The sequence below is a fragment of the Muntiacus reevesi genome, chromosome 14 (genome assembly GCF_963930625.1).
Source record: "Muntiacus reevesi chromosome 14, mMunRee1.1, whole genome shotgun sequence".
NCBI classification, from domain to species: Eukaryota; Metazoa; Chordata; class Mammalia; order Artiodactyla; family Cervidae; genus Muntiacus; species Muntiacus reevesi.
The window spans coordinates 3,860,728-3,875,753 of NC_089262.1; the positions used below are offsets into that span (position 1 = coordinate 3,860,728).

The 15,026-nt window shown below is 46.2% G+C and overlaps 1 protein-coding gene across 1 annotated transcript in view; it reads left to right on the forward strand.

The window, feature by feature from the left end:
• ADAMTS16 (ADAM metallopeptidase with thrombospondin type 1 motif 16) overlaps positions 1-15,026 on the forward strand; it is a 175,929-nt gene that overhangs the window by 90,419 nt on the left and 70,484 nt on the right. Inside the window, exons 12-17 of the mRNA XM_065905294.1 lie at positions 5,099-5,247; positions 6,570-6,742; positions 8,503-8,633; positions 10,796-10,919; positions 11,315-11,559; positions 13,736-13,874. Of these exons, the coding sequence (XP_065761366.1) occupies positions 5,099-5,247; positions 6,570-6,742; positions 8,503-8,633; positions 10,796-10,919; positions 11,315-11,559; positions 13,736-13,874 (961 nt within the window). The remainder of the gene's footprint in view (positions 1-5,098; positions 5,248-6,569; positions 6,743-8,502; positions 8,634-10,795; positions 10,920-11,314; positions 11,560-13,735; positions 13,875-15,026) is intronic.

Below are 15,026 nucleotides of genomic sequence, written 5' to 3' on the forward strand. Positions count from 1 at the left end.
AGAGGAAATGCATTTGCTGAGGTTCTGCAATGTAGAAATACCAGTTGTCACAGGATACCAGGGAATTGGGGCTTCCCTGGTGGCTTCGATGGTAAAGAATCTGCCCATGGTGCAGGAGACCCAGGTTCTATCATTGGTCAGGAAGATCCCCTGAAGAAGGAAATGGCTACCCACTACAGTATTCTTGCCTGGAGAATTCCATGAATGGAGGAGCCTGCTGGGCTCTAGTCCATGGGGTCCCAAGGAGTTAGACACGACTGAGTGACTGACACTTTAACCAGGGAATTTATATGAGCTTTAAGCTGCAGGTGATCACAACTCCCTGCACATACTTGATTGCAAATTTGATAGTTTTCAGAATTATGCTGATTTCTTGAAAGATTGGCAGCCCTCCTTTGTTGCCCTGGTGATGGTTTACACCTGTATGGCATGGCTCTCCAGGCAGCCTGCTTTCTTTAAAATCTACTATTTTTCTGGGATGATGTAGTAACTGTGGTGCTGCCCCTGTATTATCATTGCATTCTGTTTACCTTGAAAGCATAGTTGTTGTTATTCAGTAGCTAAGTTGTGTCTGACTCTTTGGGACCCCATGGACTGCTGTACACCCCAGGCTCCCCTATCTTTCACTATCTCCTGGAGTTTGCTTAAACTGATGTCCATTGAGTCAGTGATGGCATCCAACCATCTCCTCCTCTGTTGCTGATTTTCACTGGTATTTATTTTTTTCATTATGTTTCCAAATAGAGCTTTTTCCTTCAAATTGAAAAGAATTAGCGCATACTAACCTAGAATGGATCCTTACGAATTGCACGGCATCAAGTGTTCTGCCTAGAATGACACGGGTGCCCAGTGGCAGGGTGGGACAAGCATCAGAGGCCCCTGTGAAAGTTCCTCTGGTGTTCGTTGTGTGTCTTTGTGCATCACTGGTCCACAGGTGTCCGTGAGGTGTCCTGACTGAGAAGCCAGCATTACCAAAAGTCAGTGTCCCAGCACTTTGGGGTATTCCAGAGCGGTGGGTGTGTTCTAGGTAACTGACAGCAGCTCTTCCGCTTCTGTGCATCTCTCTCCTGAATGGGAGCCTGTTCCCCTCCACCGGCTACAAGACCGAGGTTCTGGCTGGACATGCACGCTGGTGTGCCTGATCAGTGGTCACCACATCTTTTAGTGGCAAGTGTCATCTTTGGAGCGTTATATACATTGTATCCCCACAAGCATCCAGAGGGTAAACATATGATAGCCCCCACTAGAAACCCAATAACTCTTCCAGGAAAAAGACACTGGGTTCTCTGTGCTCACGCCATGAGAAATCCATAGCAAGGGGATGAGGACCACAGCCTGGATGCACGCCAAAGCAGATTCCAATTCTTCAGCAATGCCTAATGTAAAATTAAACCAGCTCTCACTTTGTGATGACTTTTGGTACAAGGACTGGGCCATTACCTTGGGTTCCTGGAACAACCCGGTCTAGTGGTTTCCATCATCCCTGATGCTCAGAGGAGGCTGGGCAGGCTTGGGGCACCTAAGTCCATGCCCAGGTCAGGCACCTGGCTGAGCCGATATGTGGGGCTCGTTTTCACCTCCACAGCATCAGTTTTCATGACCCATTATGCTGCTTTCCCATCCATACTGGGTTTCAGAGTGACAGTGGATTCTGTGGTCAGCATCACCACAGGATGTGTGCTTCACGGTGACATCACACTGCCCAAGAGAAAGCCTTCTTTCAAGTCATCGGTAAAATATGAAACTGTGAGCAAATGGGATGGTTCTTAGAAATATAACCAGTGCTTCTGCAGACATTTTGTGTGTCTATTTAACATAAGGATCTCACCCTGACCACCTCACTCACCAACTGCACGGGTCTGCAACCTGTGGGAAATTATGCTCAAAATTGTGTGCATGCATGTTTATGTTTGTGTGTCTACATGCAACTTCCTTGGGAGAAGATGTAGTGGTTTCTCCTCAAAGTCACAAAGAATAACTTTTTAAAAATAATTTTTAAGAATAGTCATTTAAGGATAATCTTGGCCATATATCCAGAGAGAATGATAATAGATACACATCACTATATGTAAAAGACAGCAAGGACCTACTTTATAGCACAGGGAGCTATATTCAATATTGTATAATAACCCATAAGGGGAAAGAATCTGAAAAAAATTCATATTTAAGTAAGTATAGCTGAATCACTTTGCCATACGCCTGAAACCAGCACAGCATTGTAAATCAACTGCACTTCAATCTCACAAGAGCACACTCTGACAAAAACAGCAAAAAAGATGCTGGTTTTTGCAATACAATTATTGAAGCAGATTATCAAAGCAAAAGACTGGAAATGATGCAAGTGTTCATCCAAAGGAAATGGATTGGAAATACACTTAATGGAATGTTTTGTTGCTGCAACAAAGGAGTGAAGGATGTGTCTACCTTCTTCTGTGGAATGAACTGCAGAATATAGTGTTAAATGAAAAAATAGAATGGAGAAAGATGTGAATAACATGGGGTCACTTATGAAAGAAAAGGAATGATTAATCTAAATTATTTGCTTATGTCAAAAAATAAAAGAATAAACTCCAACTTTCAGGAAAACATTACCTAAACCCTTTGTTGCTCAGTTCCTCTGTCGTGTCTGACTCTTTGCAACTCCATGGACTGCACCACACCAGGCTTCTCTGTCCTTCACCATCTTCCAGAGCATGCTTAAACTCATGTTCATTGAGTTCGTGATGCCATCCAACCATCTCATCCTCTGTCGTCCGCTTCTCCTCCCGCCTTCAATCTTTCCCAGCATCAGGGTCTTTTCCAATGAGTTGGCTCTTTGCATCATGTGGCCAAAGGATTGGAGATTCAGCTTCAGCATCAGTCCTTCCAGTGAATATTCAGGACTGATTTCCTTTAGGATGAACTGATTTGATCTCCTTGCAGTCCAAGGGACTCTCAAGAGTCTTCTCTAACACCACAGTTCAAAAGCATCAATTCTTTACTGCTCAGCCTTCTTTATAGTCCAACACTCACATCCATGCCTGACTACTGGAAAAATCATAGTTTTGATTCTATGGATCTTTGTTGAAAAAATAATGTCTCTGCTTTTTAATATGCTGTCTAGGTTTTTCATAACTTTTCTTCCAAGGAGCAAGTGTCTTTTAATTTCATGGCTGGAGTCACCATCTGCAGTGATTTTGGAGCCCAAGAAAAGAAAGTCTATCACTGTTTCCATTGTTTCCCCATCTATTTGCCATGAGATGATGGGACTGGATGCCCATGATCTTCATTTTTTGAATGTTGAGTTTTAAGCCAGCTTTTTTGCCCTCTTTTTTCACTTTCATCAAGTGGTTCTTTAGTTCTTCACATTCTGCCATAAGGGTCGTGTCATCTGCATATCTGAAGTTATTGATATTTCTCTTGACAATCTTGATTCCAGTTTGTGCTTCATCCAGCCTGGCATTTCACATGATGTACTCTGCATATAAGTTAAATAAGCAGAGTGACAATATACAGTCTTGATGTACTCCTTTCCCAATTTGGAACCAGTCTGTAGTTTCATGTCTGGTTCTAACTGTTGCTTCTTGACCTGCACACAGCTTTCTCAGGAGACAAGTAAGATGGTCTGGTATTCCCATATCTTGAAGGTTGTCCACAGTTTGTTGTGATCCACACAGTCAAAGGCTTTAGCATAGTCAATTAAGCAGAAGTAGATGTTTTTCTGGAATTCTCTTGCTTTTTCTATGATCCAATGGATGTTGGCAATTTGATTCTTTATGTCATTTTAAAACAAACTTGTATGTCATGTAAACCCTTTATGTCATTTTAAAATAAAACTAGATCAAGTTTTTTAAAGTAATTTATAAACATCCCAAGCAAAATGAAATAATTTAACCTAAACAAGTCTCATTTAGGCTTTAAGTCAAGGTATTGGCTTACCCATGACCATGACAGAGGAATTATCCAAGTGACTTTAAAACCCAGCGCTTTCTGCATCTTAAAGAGAATGTATCCAGTAGACACCAAGTACTACAAGGAATCATAAACTGTTTTCAGCGACCATATGAATATTGATAGATTGTTTTTGCTCCCTTAAAACTATTATTTTATAGTCTCCTACACAGCGCTTGCCATCAGAATGCCGATTGTGCCCAGTGAGAAAACTGACACGCTGGCAACGCTGTATCTTGTGTAGCTTTTGCACGTGGTGCAAGTGAAGAAACGTGCACTTGCATGTGGACTTTAGCAGAATAACATCAGTGGGCACTTCTCTGGAGAAAGGGGAGCTGATAGCATCTCCGGCCTCACTGGGACAGGTGGAGCCCTGTGTGGGTTGTTTCATGTCCTCGGAAAGCTGTGTGACCTCTGACAGGCATCATTTAAAGCCTCCAGGCCCCCAGCCCAGGTGCTTCGGAGCAAAAGCATGAAGCGCTGGACGGAAATGACAAGGTGTTGAGACACACAGACCCTCCAGCTGGACTTTTCTGTCCGACAGTCAGTCTCTTCTGACAGCAAGAGATGAAGAGCGTGTTGTTGCCAGGGAAGGTTAGAGTTCACACCCCTGAGAGGTGAACAGTTGGACTGCATGTTCCTGCAACAAAACTGGACTACACGTGCGAGATTCCAGCAGCTCAGACAGACATCTGAAAATTAGTTTTCTGTGTATCTTCCCTGCATGTGGATTTACAGAACAAGGCTGACTTTGGAAAGAAAAAAAGAAGAGCAGCATTGACATATAGACACAACCGTGTGTGAAATAGGCAGGGGTGGGAAGCTGCCGTATGACACGGGGCGCTCAGCTTGACGTTCCGTGAGGACCTAGAGGGCTGGGGTGGGGCCGGTCTGGGAAGGAAGCTGAAGAAGGAGGGGATGTATGTATACATGTGGCTGAGTCACACTGTGGTACCGCAGAATCTAACACAACCTTATAAAACAGCTACACTTCAATTAAAAGAAAAAAAGAAGTATCTTTAAATATATTTTCATTATGTGCTCCTGAGGGTAGGAGACTGATGTCTGCTTATATTACCAAGTTCCCAGGGCTGAGCATTGCTGTAGTGATGAAGCCAGTCTCCACCCACAGTCATATCCCTGCTTTTGTTTTTGGTTTAATTTTCAGTGGTGCCGCGGAGGGCAGTGTGTGAAATACGGTGACGAAGGCCCCAAGCCCACTCACGGTCACTGGTCAGACTGGTCTCCCTGGTCCCCTTGCTCCAGGACCTGCGGAGGAGGGGTGTCGCACAGGGACAGACTCTGCACAAACCCCAGGTGAGCGCTCAGACCTCCTCCTCACCAGCGAGCCATCTCTCTGTGACAAACCTCCCAAACGAGTACATGGAAGGAAGCTCGGTGAAAATAATTCTGTACTTCGCGTATCACTGCAGGAGAATTCTAAGTCAGAAAGCCCTTGCACTCAGGCATTTATTGTAGAGTGATGTCTCTGTGGTATAATTTAGGGTGCCCATAACTACCTGACACAGCAGAAGAAACATTGCACCCTGCTCAGCTTCTCAGTCAGGTATAACCCTTTGCAGCCCCATGGACCTAGCAGGCTCCTCCGGGGGACTTCCCAGGCAAAAATACCGCAGTGGGTTGCCATTTCCTTCTCAAGGGGATCTTCCCAACCCAGGAGTTGAACCCACATCTCCTGCATTGGCAGGCAAATTCTTTACCGCTGAGCCACCAGGGAAGCCCCAAAAGTAACAGACCCAGCAGCAATATTCAGGAACTCAATTGTAATCATGTCTACTACCAAGTTTCTGCCTAAATTATGGAAATAAGTCATAAGAAAAGTATAGAGAGCACAAATGAATGAGAACCAGTAAGAACAGTTTTTTCAAGTGAGGAAAACAAAGCCTCGGCTTTTCATAGATTTCCCTGCACAGTGCGTGGTTTCATTGTGTCTTCTGTAGCAGACAAGGATGTTAGCAGCAGGCCTCAGTGCAGTGAAGCAAAAGGGCTGTTCAGTCCTCATTGCACACCTTTGTTTGTTTAATTTATGTTGATCTGAGTAAAATGATTTCTGTTAGTCCTGTCTTTAATGCCTGAGACCCAGTTGGTCTCCTGCTTCAGCAGGATGCTCCCCTTCTGGGGTGCCTGCCTGAGTTCTAGGGGTGAAGGGGGTGGAGGATGACTGCTCATCCCGTCCCCATCTGATGTCCTGGCCTTGTCACAAGGAAGCTGGGAGTGGAAAGAAGCGGCCATTGGAAAGTGAAGCAGTTGAGTTTCAGGCTCATCTCTGCTTTTTCACCACTGCCTTCCTTAGTCATGCTCTGCTTTTTAGAATTCAGAGAACCGAGGTGCTCACCTGCCTCCTGCAGGGAGATGAGCAAATACATGCCACTCACTTTCAAAGTTCTAACCTGTTATGTCAATGTTGCAAGTGATACACCCAATAAGAAAGGAAAACACTACTACCAGTATTGTAAGTATGTGAGAAGTGCAAGGGACTTCTTAGAAAGGCGCTCTCCTTGACTCGTGACAGTCAATACCTTAACATTACCTGCTCCTGCTCCCTAACAAGCCCGATTCAAGGGAGCGGTGAGTAGCTGTCCAAAGGCAAGTTTCTAACCGTGAACTCTGCATTCCAGACCATCGCATGGAGGCAAGTTTTGTGTGGGCCCCACGCGAACTCTGAAACTTTGCAACAGTCACACATGTCCCCACAACAGCGTCGACTTTCGCACCCAGCAGTGCGCCGAGTTCAACGGCAAACGGTTCCGAGGATGGTTCTACAAGTGGAAGCCGTACACCCGCGTGGAAGGTAAATCTCAAATCATGCCTTCTGGCAGCAGCCAAGGCTTCTTCACTCTTTAAAGAACTGCATGGTCTGTAGAGTGGATCCAGGTAGACCAAATATTGTGAGGCCAGTCACAGGTTCTGTTCTGGTTGTTAGGTCTGTTCTACCTGCCCCGAGGCATCTTATCTAAACCTGAGGAGTTGTGTGCTCAGAAAAACAGCAAGCTAGAGAGTGAGTCTGTGCAAAATACTGTGAAATCTTTAAAGAAGTGATAAAACACTCAAAGTAGATGATTTATTGATAATGAATCAATTCTTTAAAATTACAAGTCACAGTAGTTGATGGCGATATCGCCCATTGAATGATTAGCTGAAAAATTAAAGAAAAATGTCCGTTATCTTTTGGAAAATCAGATAGTATACTGTATCTGGAAAGGTTTGATCTATAACTTAGAAACCAAGAAGTTTATTTGTACTGTATATAAGATTTTACTCTCCAGGTGGAGAAAAATATGCATTATTCTTATCATTATAATAACTTGAACTCAGTAACTCAAGTAGTATAATTTGAGAATAAATTCAAAGAACACCTAATCATCGTGTTCTTTGGAGTTGAGAATATTATCAGGAAATACGTGGGGAATACATAAGTTGGGCCTTATCTCACCTGGCACTTACTTTAACTATCTCAATATATGTAATATTATCATGGTGAGAGGTTTATGAAATCAGTAAATTCTGGAAGAAAAATAGAAGCAGTTTTACACAAAGCCTTTTTTGTTGGGTTATTACTTCCAAACTCAGTAAAAATTAAGCCAGTGAGAAACAAGTAGGCAGGAGAATAAAGGAGAAAGAACTTTGAGATCAGGGTCAAAAAATCTGTGTGCTATTTCTGGTTTTCCTAGTCTTGAATAAATACATTCATTGATCATGGAAACACATATTAAATTTAATTCTTAGAATTATTCAGTCAGTTCTCTTATCCTGCACAATAACACATTTGTATATGGGCACTGGGTCAATGAAAACTCTTAAGGCAGATAAAGATTTGTTATCAACTGTTCCCTTCTTTACTGAGAAGAGAACAAAAGGAAAAAAATTTCTACAAAAGTTTATATTAGCCATATAAATCATAAATCCTTGAAATGGATTACTGAGAGAGGGTGTGAACTTGATCTTCCAATCTTAAGTACATAATGAGATCTGTATTCTCCATGTGACAATATTTTTGGCAATTCATTATATTTATTAAGAAATACCAATATTCTTTGGAGAGTTCATCCAAAAGTTATTCCCTTTATCAGTTTAAAAATACTATGTGTTTTAGTAAATGTAGTAGCTATTAAGAAATTTTGTGACCATTTAAATCATTTTATTGTACTTTATTTGTAAGAATTTTGTATATTGCTGCAAAATGGTAGTGATTTTTTGCATTTATACACAGATCAGTTAATCATACTAGTAAAATAGTTGAACAGGAATGTAGTTCAAGTCAACAAATGTTTATTGAATGCCTGCTATGTGCCAACCACTGTGTATAGAACAAGGATCAATAAAGGACACAGTAGAGTAAAAATTAGTAGTGAAGCTTTAAAAAATAATTTAAAAATGAAGGGGAAAACAAAGCTGAAAGAGGCAATTTTTAAAATGTCTTTGCTATGTATTATTGTGTGGGAGTTTTTATGGGCAAAAAAAGAAAAAAAAAGTCTATAACATTTAGAGCAAAAAGTGATCAGAGCTTAAGTATCTTTTTTATTTGTGTTTGTGTGTGTATTTCTTTTTAAGATCAGGACTTCTGCAAACTCTACTGTATCGCAGAAGGATTTGATTTCTTCTTTTCTTTGTCAAATAAAGTCACAGATGGGACTCCATGCTCGGAGGATAGCCGTAATGTTTGTATAGATGGGATATGTGAGGTAATAATGATCCTTCATTCGTTCAACAAACATCTCCCAACAGTCCGCTTTGTGCCAGGCATCCTGTAAGGGGCTAGGGAGACCAGACACCTAAAACCACACCCTTTCCCTCCTGGTCACAGCCCAGAGGGAGAGAAAGCCAGATGAACACAGGAGGAGGCCGTTTGGCAGTGGAGGTGTGTGCAGAGCTCAGCGGGAGGGCAAGCTGCTTCTCTGAGGACCCAGGAAACTCGGAAACGCAGGGCTGCTGGGGAGGGGAGCTAGGTCCGGAAGAGGGGCGTGGGGGCAGCGGGGAGGGGAAGCCGGTGGTGCGGGAATCACAGGCTGCAGGAGCGGTTCGGTGGTCAGAGAAGGAGGCAGGCAGGAGCTGGGGGATGCGAGGGTGGTGAGTGGAGGAGGAGGAGCTCGCAAAGGGCCGTTTGCTGCAGGAAGACTCGGGTGGTTTCATCCTCACGACCCCGTGGAAGGCACTGTGACTGCAGACCGGCAGAGTCACAGCATCAGACGGCAGTCACCCGGCGGTGGCATCAGAGTGAGTGAAGCCAGGGACAGCTTAGAACCAGGGGCCCCTGCATCGCTCTGGCGGGGTCTCGGGGAGATCACAGCCTCACTTCTGCTGGAGGGGACTCAGGGCGCGGGCTGGGAAAGAGGGCTGCTGCGTGGACCCAAAGCTCTGAGCTTCTCACCACGCGCAGAAGTGAGATGTGGGGAGCGTTCCGTTACATTAATAAACAAAGGGAGGGGACTGTGTACAATGACAAATACCGGGCTTTTCAGGGAAGTGACTCAATATCTGTATTCAGTGGAGTCCAAAGACCTTGGTCCCAGATCTGCTTTTCTCTAAAAGTGTAAACCGTGGCTGCGGTAAAGTTGAACCAGCACTCTGAGGTTAGACTAAAGCAGCACACACACAGGGCTTCCCTGGGGGCTCAAACGGTAAAGAATCCGCCTGCAATGCGGGAGACCTGGGTTGCATCCCTGGGTGGGGAAGATCCCCAGGAGACGGGAATGGCAACCCACTCCAGTATTCTTGCCTGGAGAACCCCATGGACAGAGGAGCCCAGCAGGCTACAGTCCACAAGATCGCAGAGGCAGACACAACTGAGTGACTAACACACACACACACACACACACACACACACACGCTCACTGACACACACACACTCTTACACACACACTCACACACACGCTCACACACACACTGTTCAGATCTCTTTCAGTTTTAAAATGCTCAGTCTCCACCCACCATGTCTGATTACCAGTCAATTTGCTAAATATCTCATTGTTTTCATGCATTCTTAGTGATACAGTGTCACAATCCCTTATTTGTAATTCTAAAATCCAAAGAGCTGCAAAATGGACAGTTTATTTGGCTGTAAAATATAAGGTAACTTGAATTTGTTTGCAAAGCTGCCTTGAACTGATGAGACTGTCTTCAGTTATGTTTATCCCACTCAGTGTGTGTTTTAGAAACATCATCGATGTCCCCACATCTTATGTATAATACGCTAGTTACCTTCCTGCAGTCCAAGAACCCTGAGTTCTGAAGTGCATCTGGCCCTGGGATTTCAAACAAGGGATTGTGGACCCTGGTTACTTCATTTCTGAATGGATTTTTTTTTTAACCTAGGTAGCCTATATCCTTTGTTAGGAAATGTAAGACTAGCAAGCGTCATAGAATCTATAAAGAGCAGCTAAAATTCTAAGACCGTAGCCAAACATGCTATAATTTACAGCTGGGAATAATTGTCCCATGGTCTACATTCCTTCTTTGTCTCTACACAAGAGAATTCAGAAGCACGAGGTGAATTCCAGTGGACCCTCGTGACGCCACTTCGCTTGTCATTTGTGCTTAATGCTTCACATTGGGCTGAAATTTACCCACGTCTCCCACAAGACAATCCGATAGATGTAATTCAGGGTTTCAGACAGGACAGGCGAGTAGCAATGCCAAGGATGACAGGCTGTGTTTGCCACGAGAAGGCCTCCTCTGGACGGAAGCATAGCCTGACAGTCTCACAGTGCACATACTGGGTATCCAATAAATATTTGTTAACTCTCCCGTGTTGGTGAAACTTTTCAGCTCTCCGGGAAACGGTTTGTGACTTCGTTCCTGTTGTCTTTTCTTTCATGAACGACCCGTGACCTCGTGGGTCCCACAGAAAGTGGGATGTGACGACATCCTGGGGTCCGATGCTACGGAAGATGCCTGTGGCGTGTGCCGGGGCGATAACTCCAGTTGCACGACGCACAAGGGCCTCTACGCCAAGCAGCACCGCGCCAACCGTGAGTCCGCCCGCGGGGTCCGCCCGCCCGCTGAGCAGAGACGGAAAGGGACCCTCGGTGGGAAGGAGTGGGGTGTAGTGAGAATAGCCGGTAGGCAGGATCCTGAGAGCCCTATGTGACTCCTGGCCTGCTTTGCTTCTCAGACCTTCTGTTTTGGTTAGAAGCGGTTGCTGGGTTATTTCAATTAAAGCGATTCTTAGAAACCATGAATATTACAATAGCTCTGCTCCAATTAAAAAAACTCTTTTATAGGATTCATGGAACTGGATGGCCAAACTAGACCTCCAGTTTCCAAACTCTGATCCCCAAGGGCTGGTCACGGAGGGCCGAGGGCACTGGGGTTGGCCCTGCACTGCTGAAACACCGCCCTCTCCCCTCCGGTTTCCTCTGCTCAGAGTATTACCAGGTGGTCACCATTCCCTCCGGAGCCCGGAGCATCCGCATCTATGAAACGAATGTATCTACCTCCTACATTTCCGTGCGAAATGCACTCAAGAAGTACTACCTGAACGGACGCTGGGCGGTGGACTGGCCCGGCCAGTACAAGTTTTCAGGAACCACCTTTGACTACAGACGTTCCCACAAGGAGCCTGAGAGCTTAACCTCTCCCGGACCAACCAATGAAACCCTGATCGTGGAGGTAAACCCCAGCCTCTTACTCTCAGGGCTCGGACAGAGGGGTCTTGGGGCATTCTTGTAGGTTCAAGGCTATGTTGGCGAAATATCACATCCACAGAAAATTGTTTGCAGTTAGATAGTGTCTCGGAAACAAGACTAATCCTTGCAGACTGAGTGGGCCAGTGGACCGCTCATCTTTCGTCTCTAGACGCGTGATGAGATGTGTAAGGACACACATCATGCAGTCCTGGGTTTTCCATGTTTATTAGTGGATTGTGACCTAAGCCTGCTGCTCTCCTGTAAGCTCTGCGGCTGTGAGAAGCGGCTGCTGTGGGTGGCTCTGTCTGTGCCTGTGTTTAGGGCCGTGGAAACGGGAGTGAGGTGAGAACCCACCGCCAGGCAGGGGGCTCCACACTCGGCTCCCACACAAGCCCCTCTGTGTCCTGCCCAATATGGCACAGGCCCATGAGATACGCGTGAGCAACTTCTAACAACGTAACTTGTCCCCCTGGGACCAGGCAGATGGTGGCAACACACAGCAGACACGCTAATTTTGTACGTCTTTACATTTCTGTGCACATTTAAAGGAAAAACTTGGTTCAGAAGTTGCCCCCTCAGCCCGCACCTGTGCATGCAGCTGTGAGCCCCCAGGTGCCCCCCACCTGCAGCGTGGGCCTGGCAGCTGCATCCTGCCGTCCTTGCGTCGTCCTGAGAGATGCCTCATCTCCACACGTCCCACCTCCGTCTCCCCTCTCGACCTGGGACTGCTCCCGCCTCCCCTTTATAGACGTGTTCACCCTGGATTCCTGCCTTGGTTATTTCTCTCCCATCATCCGAGGCTTTTAGCTTTAATGCGCATGTGTGCCCAGTCGTGTCTGATTCAGTGGGACCCCGTGGACTCTAGCCCACCAGGCTCTCTGTCCATGGGATTTCCCAGGCAAGAGTACTGGAGTGGGTTGCCATTTCCTCCTCCAGGGGATCTTCCTGACTCAGGGATTGAGCCTCATCTCCTGCATTGGCAGGCAGGTTCTTTACCTGGGAAGCCCCTTTTAGCTTTCACACTCAGGTCAGTGTTGAAAGTGATCGAGGCTTACTGGGAACCCATTTCCTAATTTAGGATGTCAAGTGGGAGAGCAGATCTAAGGCCTGCAGTGCGGCCACCTGTCCGGGGCTTATCCCCGTCCTACAGCATCTTCCCCAGCTAGACTCGAGCTGTGTTGTCGGGGATGGGACTGTGTTGCTGGGGAGTCAGGGAAGGTCCAGCGACGTCATCCAACTGGACCCTCCCATTAAGAAGCAGCGAAGGCTTCAGAAACGGGGTTTCTAGTAACAGGCTAATGGTGAGGTTCCCCCCCAAAAAAGCCTCTCATCGAGATCAAGGAATCAGATACCTTTAAGAAGAAAATGTAATTGTCCATGTGGTCAGGTTTCCAGCTGGGAGGTGAAGAGTTCAAGTGCGAATCCGTGTGCTACGTGTGGCTCACAGGTGTGCCCAGCCTGAGAGGGCATCTTTCCTCCTGGGCCCACATGGGACATGTCAGTAGGCAGAACATTTCTGCATCCTGTCACCGGAGGAAGGACTCCGAGTTAGCTTCCATCCTGCAGAGATGAGATGCACTCAATTGTTGGTTGTTTAGAACTCACTACGAATTGTGAAAGTGCTTTTTAGGTACAACTTTCTGATTTGCTCAGCTGGGGAGGATGGCTGGGGCTCGCTCACCAAGAAACACCCAGGGAAAGAACCAGATGCCTTTGTTAGCTGGCACAGACTATGCAGGGGATACTGCATACAGCAAAGGAATCAGACGTCTGTGTGCTTTTATAGATGTATTTGAGTCTAGTGTAATATTACCATCATCATTTTATTGACATAACTAATGTTTCAGGAGCTTAAACCAAGTTACCTTCTATATGTTGGTTCTGTGTTGTGCTTAGTTGCTCGGTCGTGTCTGACTCTCTGTGACCCCATGGACTATAGCCCACCAGGCTCCTCTGTCTCTGGGGGTTCTCCAGGCAAGAATACTGGAGTGGGTTGCCATGCCCTCCTCCAGGGGATCTTCCCAGCCCAGGGATCGAACCCAGGTCTCCTACACTCCTGGCAGATTCTTTACCAACTGAGTCATCAGGGAATCCCAAGTTACCTACTCTACATGGGTCCTGCTATAACTCATTTTCTCTTTCCCTTTTTTATTTTGTAGCTTCTGTTTCAGGGAAGGAACCCAGGCATTTCCTGGGAATACTCCATGCCAAGGTTGGGGGTTGAAAAGAAGCTTGGAGCCCAGCCCAGCTACACGTGGGCAACCATCCGCTCTGAGTGCTCTGTCTCCTGTGGAGGAGGTAAGTCACGTCCCACCGTTGACCTGGTGATGGGTACAGAGGTGCCAGGCATCTTCGGGCCATGGGACACACTGCTATGGTCTTCAACACCTAGCCCTGGTCTTCTTAACACGCCCTGGTCCCCATCACATGCCCTGGTCCCCATCATGCCCTGGTCTTCTTAACACGCCCTGGTTCCCATCACATGCCCTGGTCCCCATCATGCCCTGGTCTTCTTAACACGCCCTGGTTCCCATCACATGCCCTGGTCCCCATCATGCCCTGGTCTTCTTAACACGCCCTGGTCCCCATCACATGCCCTGGTCCCCGCCACACTCCCTGGTCCCCATCACACGCACTGGTCCCCGTCACATGCCCTGGTCCCCATCATGCCCTGGTCTCCGTCACATGCCCTGGTTCCCATCACACGCCCTGGTCCCCGTCACATGCCCTGGTCCCCGTCACATGCCCTGGTCCCCATCATGCCCTGGTCTCCGTCACACGCCCTGGTCCCCATCATGCTACAGCAGCCCTCATCTTGCGCTGATGAAGAGCCCAGGGTTCCTTAACTCTTCCAGAGGCAGAGTGTCTGAGCAGTGGTCCCAACTGTCCCTTGAGAACGTGGGCTCCCTTTTCTAATTCAGCCGTGTCCACGTGTGCCTTTAAAGTTTAGTGAATTGGATTCTGCTTTTTGTCTAGTATAAGATTTTTTAAAAGGTAATTTTGTTATTTGAGATTATTCAGACGAAAGCCACTCAAATTATTATATATTTCTTGTTAATGATGAGAAATAGAAACGTTTGTGGAAATGAGTGATAGAGAGTGAGGATATTTTTATTAAATGGTGGTGGTGTTATCGCTAAGTTATGTCCAACTCTTGTGACCCCATGGATGGTAGCCTGTCAGGCTTCCCTGAGCATGGGATTCTCTAGGCAAGAATACCAGAGTGGGTTGCCATTTCCATCCCCAGGGGATCTTCCCAACCCAGAGATCGAGCTTGGATCTCCTGCATTGCAGACAGATTCTTTACTCTCAGTAATGAGCTACGAGGGAAGCCCTTTATCAAATGGTCTTGTTCAAACATTTTATTGGAAAGAAATTTGCTATAAAGTCATATGCCTAAATTCACTAAGAAATTATGAGAATTGCATGAAACATTCAGTAAAAATGACA